At 45.7% G+C, this 16,932-nt stretch overlaps 1 protein-coding gene across 2 annotated transcripts; it reads left to right on the forward strand.

Annotated features, from left to right (window-relative positions):
* The first annotated feature begins 1,390 nt into the window (after nt 1-1,390).
* On the forward strand, nt 1,391-16,652 carry tspan12 (tetraspanin 12). 2 transcript variants are annotated; one of them, XM_080757604.1, is made up of 8 exons: nt 1,391-1,450; nt 2,102-2,231; nt 2,720-2,802; nt 4,162-4,297; nt 9,738-9,803; nt 12,595-12,702; nt 12,820-12,963; nt 16,019-16,652. In XM_080757604.1, exons 2-8 carry the CDS (start codon nt 2,166-2,168, stop codon nt 16,346-16,348), a joined length of 933 nt encoding a protein of 310 aa, XP_080613730.1. In that variant the 5' UTR covers nt 1,391-1,450; nt 2,102-2,165; the 3' UTR covers nt 16,349-16,652. The 2 variants fall into 2 exon arrangements, with proteins under 2 accessions (XP_080613730.1, XP_080613729.1); XM_080757603.1 differs by having other exon boundaries at nt 1,402-1,959.
* Nucleotides 16,653-16,932: the final 280 nt, after the last annotated feature.

Consider the following 16,932-nt stretch of genomic DNA (forward strand, 5'->3'; position numbering starts at 1 on the left):
AAATGGAACCGAAATACCGAATGGACTCTCACCCATTTTGTAGCCTAACTTCTAGTTAGGCTTCTAGAGTTGAAGGAGCACTTCACCCATTTTCCACCTTCATATAATTGGTCCTCCTCACTAATGCTTATCGTAAGATGGCACAATTTCTGTTTACTCACTCACTCTGCATGGCAAACAGATACAATGATCTCCACATACAGACCGTTGCTATGTTTCACCAGTTTCAATGGAAACAGGCCTCCACCCTCAGGGGGGCCTCTGACTGACCGTCAGGCGTCAGTCAACCCCCCCGCCACCCTTGGCCCTCTCTCTCACTCGCTGCCTTGCTCTCTCCCGCCATGTTAAGTTACACCTATTTCCTGTTAATAACCTAGGTAAAATGTGCTGCATTGGGAGGTAAAGGGGAGACACTTATTGTGAAGGGACGACAGGATGAGGAGAGGTGTTCTTGCTGTGTAATTGTCGAGAGAAATGGATGTGTGCGATATTGACGTTTTTGAACAAAACTATTTGTATCAATACGCCTGTATCAACAATAATTATGTCAGGTATATATGGGGGCCTCATATTTGATCTTGAAACGGGCCTCCAGATTCCTAAGGCCGCCCCTTATGGGCACAAGGGACACATACAGACGGTGGTTCTGGACAACCATGTAACCGACCGACTCACGGCCAGGCATTGCACTCTGTGTCATGGTGTGGATGATTTAGAAGTCAGTGGGCACCCGCTTCGGTTCTCGAGTTACGTGGATTACAGATGTACGTACTGTACGTACATGGTGAGTGTACGTTACTACACACATACACACAGACGTGGTACATTTATTGTAAGATAGCAAGCACATCAGTGAGCTGGATGCAATCCTACCTGGAGGAGATAGAACAGATTCAGCCACATTCAGTCACATTCTGAACTGAGCTGAGCTAATTCTGAACCATCCACACAGACCTCCTGACTCCTGAGACACAGACCAAGTACATGCACAGACCAAATTCCAAATTGTGCCATCTTATATATATCCTAATGAGTATTAGTGAATACCAAAATACCAAATATGAAGATAGGTTGAAAATGGGTGAAATTATCCTTTAAATCAGTGGTGATCAATGGCTGGCTGCCGTGTTTATTTCAAGATAAATAGTAAATACTATTCATGCGTTTTTTATTATTTTTTGTTTAATATCATTAAAACAATTATTTGGGGCCCCACTTGCAATGCCCTCGCGGCCTGGCCCACAGGTTGAGAACCACTGCTCTAAATGAACACTGGGTTTCACAGTGCACATGGCTGCCAAGATGCAATTAGGCGTAGCGTCAGGACCATAGACTCAGGACCCTGTGGACCGCCCCCCGGCTGCTTGACAAACGACCACTCGCAATCACACACAAGTTGAACAGGACACAGCTTCTTATCAGCTCGCCAGGTTGAGAAGAACGGAATACGGTATGTTTTACGCAGTAATAACGGCGGCGTTGGGCAAACGCTACCACACAAAGATGACTGTGACTGCGATGTTATGGTTGTGAGCGGGTTCACCTCTTCTACCGTCTGTTTTTGGCGGAATTGGATTGGACGTCTCTCAAAGTTTTTATTTAACTTTTCATTTAGCTACTTGAAAGCTGGATACGCTTAACTGAACAAGAAGTAGCCGATATAACTGTCGCTGTAGCCTGTAGTTGCTAAGTGTATGGTATGCCTTTAGCGCGGAGAAGGGCTGCATAAAACTAAAGTCCGTGTGAGACATTTTCGTGGTAGCTTCGCTAAGTGAGTGATGATTGATTTGGAAATGTCAGCGCCGCCGAATGCTCATCCGCGCACTCCATCATCCCACGGGCCAGGAAAGTAAGAAACCACCTGTTGCGAATGCTTTCTGGAACTTCCCACGGATTATTATACCCCAGCCTGCTAAAACAAGACATCGGATCGGAGCACCCCAAGACATGTAAAACCCGGTATGTTTTACGCACAGAGGAGACGCGCGGCCGTTTCTAGGAAGGGGTCGTTGTTTCCGGGGAGTAGTAATTGGTGATATAATCTAATTAATTCACATCTCCCTCCCCCGGCCCCCCTCCACCCTTCCTTATTTGTTGACAGTGAATGTTGCCATGGTGCCTCGGGTTAACATGAGGAGTGTTGGCCAACAGTTGGTGCGCTCAGAATGGCTCGGGAGGACGCGGTGAGGTGCCTGCGCTGCCTGCTCTACGCTCTCAATTTACTCTTCTGGGTAAGAGAAGCAGGTGGTCTAGAATCTAGTAGATCCAGTCAGACATCCAGTGGCGTCTACCAAGTATCCAAAAGTCATCAGCGTCCTCTCTCTTAGTAAACATGAAATGCATTTTCAGGTTGTGATACCAATTGTATGAACAACAAGATGAACATGTGATGTAAGAAATGAGCCGTCGAACACTATAAAAGTGAAGCTGATTAATCACCTGAAAATGCATTTTCTGCTGGAGAGAGACAGGGAGAACCCAGCTGTACTACTAGTACGATTACTGCCAGAATAAAAAGCTTTAAAACTCAAAACATATATCACTTACACACCACCTTGAAGGATTTAATTAACCCAGTCTGCCCACTACAGTACAGTTGTAGGCTTCACTTTACTAGGCTATGATATTGTTTTTGCTGTGACTCAAATGCTGAAATCCTATCTGCCTGCCCTACTGCAACATGTGTCTGTCTTTTATGATGTGTGCCCTTCTCCCCCAGCTGATGTCAGCATGTGTCCTGGGAGTTGCGGTTTGGCTTAGAGACTATCTGAATACTGTGCTGACCCTGACAGCTCACACCCGGTGAGTGATCGGTTACTTTATAGACAATTATCGTATGGTACAATGACTTAAAACACACCAGATAGATGACAAAAAAAGCCAGAGGCTTGTCTCAATAATGTGGTCTATTAAAATCTAAATGTACAGATTAATGCCTTCAAGATTTTCAAGTGGGCCCTGATACGGCAGAGGCGGGAACCCCTGAGAGAACTTGAGAGAACAAAATAAGGAAGCGGGTGGGTGGATTGGCACTTGGCAGAGGCCTGGAAGCAACCAGCTCTACAGTTTACCCAATAGTCGCCTCTACTCCCCGCCACCCCTCTAATGAAAATCTAATTGAATCATGCATCCGATCGGCATTCATACGCGACCCTGCAAGAACCCGTTAGACAGGGCAGGCACTTTGCAATATCCTTCCAAATAAGTTCACCTCAAAACTTTCCAGTCACGCTCCCAGACACAACCCCCAGTTCTCCCATCTGTCATTTTGAAGTGAGTGCAACGTTCGGAGAGGACATCTACATTCCTGCAGAATGCCCTCACTGTTTACTGAATGATGCACCACAGACAGAGAGAGGGGGAGAGAGAGAGAGAGAGAGAGTGAGAGTGACAGAGGGGGAGAAAGAGTGAGAGTGACAGAGCAGGAGAGTGAGAGTGAGAAAGGGAGTGAGTGAGAGTGAAATGGGGGAGAGTGTGAGAGAGATGGGGGAGAGTGAGACAGTGAGTGAGACTGAAATGTGAGAGTGGCAGAGGGAGAACAGAGAGAAATGCAACATAGAGAATGAGACTTATGGAGCAGAATTTGTGCGTGGTACCCTAGGCCTAGGGTGCGACTGCGATTGATGACGCAGAATCCCTGGCCTTGATAACATTTGGAAGTTATCAATATCACTTCAGTTTAGCTTGTTGCGATCGTTGTCTGATCTACAAGTCCGATCTAGTATTCCACAGCGCACCGCATGAGTATAAAGTTATTTTCAAGCTGTCCTAATGAAAACATTCTCTCAAGTTATTCTCGTGGCATACTGTATCTTAGGGGGGACGATGACATATTTACGTACCATAATATAAATGCAAGGTAACAATGTAATTCATGGTTGCTGAGTGAGAACCACATGGAGAGTTAGAGGAGCGCCGTCCAACAGGACAGGAAAGTATATAGCACGAGCTGCAGAATTGTGGACACAGTGGTGGTGACATATCATGCTGGAACCCTGACATTTTAATGAACACAAATAATGAAATAAGCACTCCAAGGGGCCCTGTTAATCTACAAGCTTTTGGAATCGACCCCAATAGAAATCCTGTATTGTGGTGGTGTGATAACTCTTTCTTAAACACGTATTCTCTCTCTCTCTCTCTCTCTCTCTCTCTCTCTAGGCTGGAGGAAGCAGCAGTCCTGACGTATTCCCCTGCCGTCCATCCAGTCATCATAGCAGTGTGTTGTTTTCTAATCATAGTGGCCATGGTGGGCTACTGCGGCACACTGAAATGTAATCTGCTGCTCCTATCCTGGGTAGGTGTTGTGCTCACCCTCGCTTTCCTACGTGAGTGAGTGTGGTTGCATATGTCTGTTTGTTTGTGCACGGGCACGCACGCACACGTATACTGTAGTGTACAGTATATGTGCTGTTCATGTCTGTGTGTGTGTGGAAACTATTCTGAGCTCAACTGGTTGTTATTGGAAGAGCAAGTTGTAATTGTGGTAGGTATAGGCACCCTTAATCAGCCCTTCTGGTGTTAGTTCACAACTTCTGTGTTTTAGTGTGCCAGTGGTATTACAGTTAAGACGCTGCCAGGTGCTCTCAACTGGCACCCAAGGCCCCTTCTGACAGCAACATGCACTGTTGAGCTTTATGAATGTTCCAACAAGGCCGCTAGAGAACCCAGAGGGCCAAATAAAAACAAATAGCGACATTTGGGGCTTCAGTTTGGGATGGGATCCGGCCCGACACGGTGCCCGTCATGTGTTGTCGTCCTGCGTTCACCACTCTCACTGTGCTCATTTAACTCATGAGTACTGTACTTTCTGAGTTAAGTGAGCGCTGAGGATTTTACTGTGCATCTGCCAATGTCAGCGGCCTGCTGATGAGCACTTCTGCAGACGGGTGCAGCTGTAAAACTATTCAACGGTAGCACTGCCTGGATCTGCCAGGGCTTGAGAGAGCGAGAGAGAGAGAGAGAGAAATAGAAAGTGTGTGCATGCATATGAGAGTGAAGCAGAAAGCGAACATTAGGGGTGTGTTGATCGTGCTCAATCACTCACTCACCTAGAGAGAGAGAGAGAGAGATCATGGGACATAAGAAATGAATAAGTAAAAAATGGGCCAACCAGTTGTCCAGCAGGACAGGACAGGACAGGACAGGACAGGAGGAATAGTGATGCATTTTCAACTGTGTGTGGGGGACGGGGGACGGGGGGGGACACAGTCTGTCACGGAGGCAGACAGAGTGAGTTGAACCCAAATGCAAAGTCACAACAACAAGAGTAGAATAGATAATAAAGTATTTAATAAGGAATCAGGCAGATATCTTACACTGAAGATGCAGGCAGGAATCAGGTAATAGCAAAATGACAATGTAGTCAAAACAGGAAACAAGCAGGACATCCATGACACCAGGTTATGAACTGACAATGAGTGTTTGCGCTGAGTCCGGGTTTATAGTGAGCAGGTTGATTGGAGAAGTGTTCACTGCTGGGCTGATGAGGTAGTTGAAGACAGGTGTGTAAATGGAACTGGGTGTGCTGGAATGGGATATGGGAGTGGCCAGTGTCATGGGGTCACAGACTGAGGGAGAGAGAGAATGTGACACGGTCATCATGATTCACATAGAAATTAATTATGGGCACAATAGTGACAAACAAAATATACATAACCATGCCATGTTTCCAAGTGCCCCGTATAAGCTCTTGGAATCTTCTTGACACCCCCACACACTATTGATAGAAGTCCTGTATTGTGACCTTATCTCCCAAATGTCTCTGGGTTGTCTGGGGTCGTCGTGGTAGGACGGGTTCACTTCCTGTCCTCTCGTCTCTCCTCTCTGCACCCCCCCTCCCCTCTGTCGCGACTCCATTCACCTCAGGTGGAGCCTCTCTCTGTAGGGCCAGTCTGCCAGAGGCGTTCTTGTGTTTCGCTGACGCACCGAGGGGACAATACTATCTCTCCAGCACCGGGACAATGGGGTAACTTTATCTGTCCCCACCTGCTGAGGGCGGCCGAGAGAGAGAGAGTGCTGCTAGGGTTACGGACGACGGGCCTTATTCACCAGCCGGCCGTTGTTTTGGGGGACGTCCCCGAGGTTCCCAAGGACAGACACGCTGGCTGCTGTACCAGCATCGCCAACGGCAACACTTGTGTCCATCTGCAGTGCTCGCCCATATGCACACACAGAAGAAAGTGGATGCTTCAAGCTGCTTTTAAAATTTCCGATCGATATATTGGTTTGGCCAATATACTGGCTATTATTTGAACTGATATTTTGATTTGATATCAGCATCAGCAAATATGCAGCCGATGTTGTTTAATGCAATCAGACTTTTCTGTTTGGAATGCATGGGCTGTCATGGCCAGAAAGTATTCTTTTGCCACTCAGTAGGCGTTCCTGCATAACCTCCGGGTTTGATGATGATGTCACGCGCATACCCTCTATAGCAGACCTGCAAGCTCACAACAACTCCTGGTGCGATGTGTTGTGCGCTTCACACTGGACATTTTGATAGATTTCTTGGCTATGGTGGGGTATGAATGAAGCCATGAGCTACGCGCTTTGTAACTGTTAGACCACCATTCCAAAGGTTCAGACCTCAGACATGGCTTCTTAGTTACAGTCACACACCCCAGGAACGTGAGAAATGTCAAAATGGTTCATCATCTTTTCTCTTGCATTAGCAGCATGCAATAGTAGAGACTATACCATTTGGTTGTGCTGTTGTTGCAGGATTTTAAGGCCCCCGCTCCGTTTGGTTGGTACAAATTTGCATCAGTTTGATGTGGATGCTGATCAGTTGGACTTTAATGTGCACTTACCTATCGGCCATCATAACCGTGGCATCTTGTCTTGTTGTACTGTCTGCATTGTCGGCACTGCTTTTGTTTCCAATCGTGTATGTTGGTACCTCCCCACCGTCACTTTGCGCTTGTGCAAGGTGGAATGACGATGAAGTCGAATAGTATTGAAAATTGCATTCAATCGAGGCACAATGGGAAGCTGGGTGGGTTTTAGGGGCTGGGCAGGTTTTAGATTGCAGCCTGCTGGCTGTTTCCACTTGAGGAGGAAAAGGTCGCTTAAAAATAGGCCTCACTAGCCACTTAAAGACAGCAATCACCTCTGCCTAAACTTATCCTACCCTACGTGTGTGTGTGTGTGTGTGTGTGTGTGTGTGTGTGTGTGTGTGAGAGAGAGAGAGAGAGAGAGGGAGAGGGAGAGAGTGTGAGATAGAGAGAGACAGATGTATTACTTTACATTCTCGAGGGGAAATCATTTTTGTTTTTCTACATTTGACCCTCTGTGTGCCACTCAGATGCGTGCGTGTCATCTGACTAGGTATAGGGGGACCGTAGGTGTGCAAATGGAATGACTGCACTAACAAAGGCAGAGCCATCTGTCTGCCACCAGTATTTACTCTCCCCAAACAAACAGCTCGTCAGCCGAGGCCCCCGCTGACAGGCCTGTCAGACAGAGACTTGCTCTCACACGCATTCATCTTTATAATAACTGGTTTTGTGTGTGTGTGTGTGTGTGTGTGTGTGTGTGTGGTGTGTGTGCGTGTGCGTGTCTGTGCGTGCGTGTTTGTGTGTGTGTGTGTGTGTGTGTGTGCGTCTGACACAGTGATTGTAAAGGCCAAGGGTTTGATGTACTTCATTTCGTGTGGCATGGCATCGCACACCAAAAATAGTAAATCTGCAAGCTTGTAGATTGGCTATTTTTGGTCCGCACACAGGCACACAACTAGATATAAATCTGGCGTAGGGTATAGGATACTTTATTGGCAATTTTAAAATCACAACAGTGTCACCATTCAAAAAATGCATCGTGACATAAACATGGAGTTTCCATCGTGGTCATACATACTGTACAAGCAACCATAAATCAACGAAAGGAATGTAATCCCTATGCAGTTTGGAACAATATAAATTAGGACAAGGGGTAAGAGTATAGTATCCAAAGCAACCAGAGGAGCGGCCTAGGCAGGGTAAGACATAATTTATGACAAGTTTGTGTTAAGATGAAGTCATGATTTTTAACTTAGCTACTTTGCTGCTAAATTGTCTAGAATGTGAGAGTCATGGTGTTGGCTGGATCCAGGGGACGGACGGACGGGTATTGCGCCGGTCTTGGGGAGGTGGCCTTCATCACCATGACAGCACCATAATCACTCATAGAGACACCTTCAGACTAACAGTGGAGCATTAGTTTAGACATGACTTTACACAGAACATGTGTATGACTGGCTAGCTCTACGCATCTTAGTGCTCTGTCTCTGGTCTCTGTCCTCGCATGTCATGCCTCCTCTCCTCTCCTGTACTCTCCTCTCCTCGCTCCGTCTCCGTCTCTGTTTGTGTGTCTCGCTCGTTCTCTTTCTGTCACTCAATTTTCATTTCAACGCTTTGCACTCTTAATGCAATCATCGTACACTGAATGCACCACGACCCACTTCCTTTTGATTTGCCCATCCACGCTTTAGTGTAAAAATAACTGAAATAAAACAATAATGAATAATGAAACTAACTACCAGACAATTGGGCTCGAGTCGCATATTTGACGACTTGCGACTCGACTCGGACTTTGAATGTAAAGACTTGCGACTCGACTCGGACTTGGAAGGTTGTTTATGACCCCAGATAGCTAACGCCAAGCTAGAAATCAACAACAACAGTAGCACCAGCCAGCGAGATATACATACTTGTAAACATGAAAGTCACTCACCACTGTCGAATTAGGATCACACCGATCATGATGTACTGTAGTGAAGTGACAGTATACTTTATCCATGGTAACAGCAATAAAGTCTTTGCGTAATCCATCACTTTCTCACGTCGCCACTTTTCCATTCATCCGCAGGTTTAATAACTTTTAACTTCACTAAATCACTCCCACCAAACTTGAATTCCTTATTCCTTCCTTTTTTTCCACCATAAGTTTCTCTCTGCTATAAGCTTAAAGAGATGCCTTTATTCCACTGTGTTGTAGCCTCTTCTCTTCTCTTCTCCCTTTGCAAAATAAAAATAAAAACATGTGTACAGGGTTGCCAGATCTGCTTAGTGCTTATCATTTCCCAGCAAGATTTTTTTTGAAAATAGCAGATCTGCAAGCTCACAACGAGCTTGTAGATCTACTAGTATTTTCAAATAGCTGATGTATATGTTAAAGTGCTCATGTGGCCCTTAGTCGCTTCTTTTGGGCTGATTTTGGGCTGGTTTTCCTAGACCTGGTTGCTTGTTTCTCTCACAGAATCTGGCAACACTGCATGTGTACTGTAGTAGATGGCTAAACTGTGCCTGATGGAAAATGACGGAATATTAAAATACTACAAAACAAACACAGACACGTCAAGATTATAGGCCTAATAGGCCTATAGATAAATGCCATTAATGTATTTCCTTTCCTGCATCATTTCACCCACAGTTTATCCAATATTCATTAATAATGAATATAATTATAGGCTATTTGTCTGAATGAACAGCTTTATGCTGGTTTAATTCTTGACTTTAAGATACGGTTTCTCTCTTCAAGATATAAACCTGAGTGCTTTGTGGGTGGGCTGGGGAACAATAGTAGTGAGGGACTTGACACAACCTTGTGACTCGACTTGTGACTCGGCTTGACTTGCCCACAACAGAAAGACTTGGGACTCGACTTGGACTTGGGACCAAACGACTTGGGACTCGACTTGAACTCGGACCGGAGCGACTTGAACAATTGTCTGCTAACTACTATCTCTCTCTCTGCAGTACTTCGGCAGCCTGCTGGTGATCTTCTGCGTGGAGCTGGCCAGTGGGGTGTGGACTTATGACAAGGTGACAGAAACTCTGTGTGACTCTCCTTTTCTCCATTTGAACGGCACGGCTACTGTATCGGTTATGTCTGCACTGGTCACACTGCAGCCATAGTGGGATATAAACCACGTGCCATCTTTACTCATACGCCGCTCGTTTGAATTAATCAAATTGAATAGTTTTAGAACAGTAGGTAGTCACACAAGTGCTAAATGATGCCCACAATGATGTATTCACACTCCCAGAGGTGTTGCTTTTTAATTAGTTTAAAGAATGTTTAATTTGGCGAAAAGGTGGTTATTTCAGATAAGAACCACCCTGAAAGCCTCTCCTCGTGTGACTGCAATTGGAAGTTTGAGTGCCGTGCTGTGATCGCTCCATTCTAAGAATAACCAGGAATGTCAGTCATGTCTCACCCTTTCCACTATTCCGTGCTCCTCCGTGCCTTTTCTGTTGACTGTAGACAAGGTGTATGCAGTCTGTGCACTTCACACAAACAACATTACACAACATCCCGCGCCAACTGGCCTGCTGGTCACGCAAATAAACAAGACCTGAAATGAAATTTGTACGTGCAAATGTATAGGCCAGCATACAAAAACTGCTTAACGTTTTAGACGCTGGGGGCCTCCGTCGGGCTAAGAATAGCTTCAAAAGCATTCTGGAGATGGTCCGAATTGATAGTCTAATGCGGTTTCTATTCATTCCCCTCCACTCTCCTGCTTCCCAGTGGGGGTGTGAAGACAATGACCGCAGCGCTCTTTGCTACAATGGCTGCCCTCCAGGCAGGGCCTTATCTTCACCTGAAAGAACACAGCAGCTCTGTCCCACAGCAGGTGTGTGTGTGTAGGTGTATGTGTGTGTGAGTGTGTGTGTGTGTGTGTGTGTGTGTGTGTGTGTGTGTGTGTGTGTGTGCGTGCGTGCATGTGCGGATGGTTGTGTTTGTGTGTGCGCTGCGTCTATGGCGCCGAGTCAGTGCACAAACCAAACACAACCATCCGCACACACACGCCGCTGACCTGACCTTTGACAAATGTATATGCGTGTGTGCCTGTGTGTGTATGCATTGACCCAGGGGTGGGTGACAGCACCGCCTCACCATTACCTTATCAGAGAAGCACTCACCTGCCTGCCTGCCCGCAGGGGGTTGTGGGTATTGTAGTCCGTACCACCGAATGGCTTCTTATCAGCAGCTCATTATGGACAGGGGCTTGGCACACCTGGGTCTGAGGGGAGCCCCGGCTAATGGACTGCATGTCTGCTTATCACAACAGGGTAGGGGAGGAGGACGAAGGATGAAAGGTTGGCTGCCCAGAAGCCCAGAGTACAAAGGCTAGTGTGTGTGTGTGTGTGTGTGTGTGTGTGTGTGTGTGTGTGTGTGTGTGTAAGAGAGTGTGTGCGTGTGTAAGAGAGCGAGAGGAGGACTGGGCCGTGCATGCTAAGTGACTGGAGCACTCGGAGTCAAGCCAGAGGACTGTTGTTTAGATAACCGTGGCATGTGGAACGGAGAGCCGCGTTGGTCTTATAAGGCCTCATTCCACAAGAAGCACACGTCCTCGACCCAAATGCAAACGGATGATTCACATCTTACGATGATTCACCTTTCAGGAGCAGAAACACGATTATTATCGCCCGATATATGTATGTGCACTGTGTGATGAATGTGACTCGGTGTGCTGTACAGTGAATCTCTTTTCACAGAAGTGTGCAACACATTCATAAGCAAAGTGGAGAGTCCACACCTTATAGTAACATCATCAGTGTTCATTTATGCATCTGTACTGTGTATGTATGTATGTATCTGTATGATGATGATATCATTATAATTCGTGGTTTCCAAAGTGCCAAAGATGTTGATCTGTTTGTTCTGAACCCATATTGGCTGTCCATTAGTGGAGACATTTGTACGCTCAGTTAAATTAACACCTAGGACTTTACAGTGTACTATTTTTAAAGATGAGAGGGCGACAAAGAAGTGAAAAGCTGTGGTGGGATCTGATCCTAGACCAGCTGAAGTAGACGTGCTTCCAGCACCACTAGTCCACTACACTGACCTTGGACAGTTAGTAAACCAATATTTAGAACCAGGAAGTCTCCTTGGTTTGGACAGCTCTATCTCAACTCAAGGAAGATCTGTCCAAGATATACTGTAGCATCGTCGAGGAAGCACAAGACAAACTAGATAAAGTGCCCCTCGGGGCACAGGTCTCCACCAGGGCAGGTCAGGTTGTGGCCTCCTGGTGGCGCTATAATAAGCCAATGTGAAAAGGGTGCCGTTTCTTCTTATGCCTTGGATGGCAATTGGATGATTTGAGGGATTTTGTTCTAAAAATGTGTTTAGCAAAAATCCACCTGTTGGTGGCGCTATAACAGGCCATTGTGAAAAGGTTGGGATATATTCCTCAGCCTAGTAGGAAAGTCTGTGAAAGATTTCATGTAAAAAAATTATGGAAACTAACATATTGTCACAGCTTGGTTAAACAAATCAGATAAAATTTCAGTGAAGCCCATCGGAAGTATTTTAAGTTATTTGAGATTTCACTTGTCCTGTACGTACCATAGTTCACTTAACAGCATAAAAGCATAAAATATAAAAAAAGACTCAAATATGTGTATATGCAAAAATAAATAATGGTAAAATCAGTAGCAAAATAAAATGCCTTGAACATTAATAATAAAATATAAACTGTAACTACACTGCAGCAATGTCATATCTTTTGGAAACTTGGGGACAGTCAAATAAAATCTGATAAAAATCTTCAACACGTGTGTCTGTGTGTGTCTGTGTGTACGTGCGTGTGCGTGTTTTCAGCCCACAGTCCAGAGGTCTGATATGATCAGTCTGAAGTCCAGGATGCCAAACTATGGACTGCAGCGCTATCAATGGCTCACACACACTTGGAACACTTTCCAGACAGAGGTAAACACACACACACACACACACACACACACACACACACACACACACACACACACACACACACACACACACACAATTGATTGCGTTGTCCTACTATTGATTGGCTGTCACTGTCAGTTTAAGTGTTGCGGAGTGATCTACTTCACGGATTGGCTGGAGATGACAGAGATGGAGTGGCCACCTGACTCCTGCTGCTCCAATCAGTATCCAGGATGCGCCCGCCATGCCCATTACCGCGACCTCAGCGACCTTCATCAAGAAGTGAGATCCCTCTCCCTACTAAAGAAGTGCACATGCACTCAAACATACAGCATTCATACATAAACACACAGATCCACATTATTGGAATGAAATGGAGCCTGTGGGGATTGCCAGACATCAGGACGTGAGGCAGTGAGTGTCTCATACATCAGTCTACATGGCAGCGAGTTTCTCATACATTGCTGCAGTCGACATTTCTTTTTAATTCTTACATTTTTAACAACCAAAAATGAACAAAAACACACAGAAAACAATAAGACAAACAAATGGACATTACAGTATATGTTGCCAGACATCATCTTGTGAATTAAGAAATAAAGTAGGAAATAAATGCTATATTTGTAGGAGATTACACACAGACTTTATATATTATTTATGGAAAAGAAAAATATATATACATTCATATGTTATCACTGCATTAAATACACATTATCAACCGTTATCACGACGTTGGACTATGGCCATATTGGCCATGCTGACGTTGTTTTCAGCGATGGCGCTTGGCTGTGTTCACTTGGAGCGCACGCAGGACCTTGCAGACATATTAGACTAATATTTGCTATTATGTTTATCGGTACGCAACTCGAACAGCGCTGAGTCGGCTCTGGTGGCCGTCGCAATGCTCGGCACGGTGACTCGCTCGGCGGTGCCTCACGTGGCTCAAGGCCACCCGAGACAGCACACCTCCGTCATGGTCACGGTCATGGTCACAGAAAGCAAGCGCTCCCTAACGTGTCAGTAGTTTCACTTCCGCGTTTCCTAGTATGCCTGATTATCACATATTGGCTAGCCGGGGCACCATTTCATTTCGGTATATGATCCGGGCGGGAGCGGATGATATCGTTACGTCATGTTGTAGTATTGTTTTGTAGTCGACAGGCAGGAACAACAAAAACGTCCTTTTCCCTCAAACCAACTTTTCTCAATAAAAGCTGCAGGCTACGAGAGCTTTTATTGTCATTCTTCCGGTTTGAGGGAAAAGGAAGTCCGTGTTTGTTGTTCCTGCCTGTCGACTACAAAACAATACTACAACATGACGTAACGATATCATCCGCTCCCGAGCGGATCATAATACCGAAATGAAACAGAGACCAGGCTTTCCTCCGAGGTGGTGGAAAGCCTGGTGGGCGAGGTTACATATTGGCTCTATTCCAAGCTTCTGATAACGGACATATTCTTGATTATCGGCTGATAACATTCGAAGCGGGTGGCTTGCAATCCGAGGTTACTCATATATACAGTAAATGTCAAAACCGTGTGGCCTTTCTTCTCGTTTTAAGGCAAAAATCCCTCTGCACTCTCCAGAGTCTCTCTACATTGGTTGAAGTACACAAAGAGTGGCGCTTACTCGCTAGCTCGTCCCGAAGAAATGGAATTTGTTTGGAGTTTTCCCACGCGGAGCATTTCACAGTGTGAAATGCCTTCAGAGGCCATTTGCGGACTAAATATGATGGGGCGCATTGAAGCAAGGGAAAGAAATCCATTCAAAGCAATTAGAGGCAATCTCAGCCTTGATAGCATTGTGTGTCCTGTGGGCCTGAGGTTGCCAGATTGGACACAGACATAGTGTGCCCATTACATCTAATTAAGCTTGCGTGGGGAGCAGGTCGGGCTGACACTGACTGTACTACTGCCTGTTTTGGTGCTACACACACGCCCACGCACGCACGCACACACGTACTCATTCACCCACACACACACACACACACACACACACTTGGAGCAAATCCATCCCAGTTTATTTCTCATTTTGTTCCTAGAGAAGCTGGAAGGGTTGCAACAACAGCTGCATGCAAAGAAGCATAACATTTCATTAATTTATTCTTTTTTTCCCACATACAGATATACAAATGTATACACAAATGTGTGCATGTGCTTGCATTTGTGCACATGCATGCGCAACACACACACACACACACACACACACATTCTGATGACTGCGATTATGTTGTTTGTACAAGAGACTCTGGTTTGCTTTGCACACAAATGAAACAAGCTCAAGTGGCTTGCATGCTGTCTGCAAAGCAATACGTGGTGTCAACTAGGATGGCAGAATATTCACTTTGATTTACTGGGTGAACCACCAGTACCGTGGATTGACTCACTAGAAGTAGTCTACTATAGTATATCATTTGAGACAATACTATAGTATGTCGTTTTGCATGATTTTCGACTTTTCAGGATTCCAATAAAAAAATAGCAAAAAACAGGGTTTTTAGCCTGGATTTAAAAAGGGGGGAAGTTCTAATGGAGTAATTCAGCCTTAATCTGTTCGGTGTAACATCCAGTAGCTCCAGGTCCGTTGATCTGAGGTGCCTAGTGGTGGTATGGACTATGGGGGGTACTTTACCAGGTCTGTAGTAGGTAGTAAGGGTAACAAAACAAAGGAAGCTGTAAGCTCAGGAAACTCAAACTCCATTCAAAAGGTACAAAACAAACTAGTAAGTCCAAAGGGCAAAACTGTACAGAACCAGGCAGTAAATCATAGTCCAAAAATGCAAACCTTTCAAGGAGAACCAGGAACAATAGGGGTACAGCTCAGGGACGAAGACAAATGTTCTGACAGTTTGTGTTTGTGAGGAGTCCAGTTATATAGGGAGCAGGTAATGGGCACAGGTGGGCTGACGAGGGAGTTGGAGACAGGTGTGCAGTGTGATGGAATGGAAAGAGGGAGTGGCCAGGGAGGAGACATGGTCTGTGGAGTGACAGATCATGACAGTTAGTCCCATCAGAGCTTTGTATACAAATAAAAGGGTCTTAAAATGTATTCTGAATCACACCGGCAACCAGTGGAGGGAGGCCAGGACGGGGGTGATGTGTTCTCTCTACTTGGTGCCGGTTGGGAATTACCGGCAGCGAATCGTAGAAGAAAAGCAACAGACCCAGTTTCATGTTCACATTAAAACTTCTTCACTTCCTCAAAAAGAGCAACCGTTGATTTATCCTTTTACGTTTAGCGTCTGGCTCACCCCCTTCACCAAGAATTTACCGTATATTTGTGTGTGTGTGTGTGTGTGTGTGTGTGTGTGTGCGTGTGTGTGTGTGTGTGTTGTAGGGCTGCGGGCCAAAGATCTACAGTTTCATCCGGGGAACGAAGCAGCTCCAGGTGTTACGTTTCCTGGGGGTGTCCATAGGCGTGGCTCAGATCCTCGCCATGACGCTGACCCTCACCCTGCTCTGGGCGCTCTACTATGGCCGCAAGCCCCCTGAGCTTGCACCTCCACCAGCGCCGGACGACTTTACCCCCCTCACGGTCACACATGGACCCTCGGGGGATGCGCCGAAGTCGGGCTACAGCCGTGCACCGGAAGCCTGGGGGAACTCTCCAAACAGCACCTGCACACCTAATGGACACAGCCAGTTTGAAATGGAGAGGCTATCCTAGCCCAGGACCACCCAGGGCCGACCAGTCCGACACAGAAAGAATAAGCTGCTTTATACAAAGAACAGTGACAGGACTATAAAGATAATATATCTTTAAGCTCAACCGACCATGAGGGGACTATGTGATAACCAACCAGTGCCTTTGGATACTCGGATACCTTCTTTGTCTTTGGTACTTTGTGGCACTTTTTTGTTGGACATTTTTGGATTTAGCAGCAGAGAGACACACTAAGCTTGTGTGCTCCTCAATCGAACCAAACGACAGAGAAAAGAGGATTTGATTAGAAGATACATTTTATTTTTTATTTTTTTATTGCAAAACCACTCTCTCTTCTTTGGGATTGTCACCACTTACAGAAACATAAGTCTTAATTTAAACTCCTTTTTATTTTATTTTGTTTTAGTAAAGACTTTGCTTCGGTAGCCACACCAGGGACAGAACATGGAGTTACTGAGTTGCTGTTTTGACACGTTTCATAATTACCTGTCAATGGTTTCGTTTTCCATGCACACAATGGGCCTGATTCACAACGGCGTTTACGGTGATAACATGACGTGAAGCTAGCGGAAAGGCATTTACGTGGA

Source organism: Protomyctophum bolini (genome assembly GCF_963924005.1).
Source record: "Protomyctophum bolini genome assembly, chromosome: 23".
NCBI classification, from domain to species: Eukaryota; Metazoa; Chordata; class Actinopteri; order Myctophiformes; family Myctophidae; genus Protomyctophum; species Protomyctophum bolini.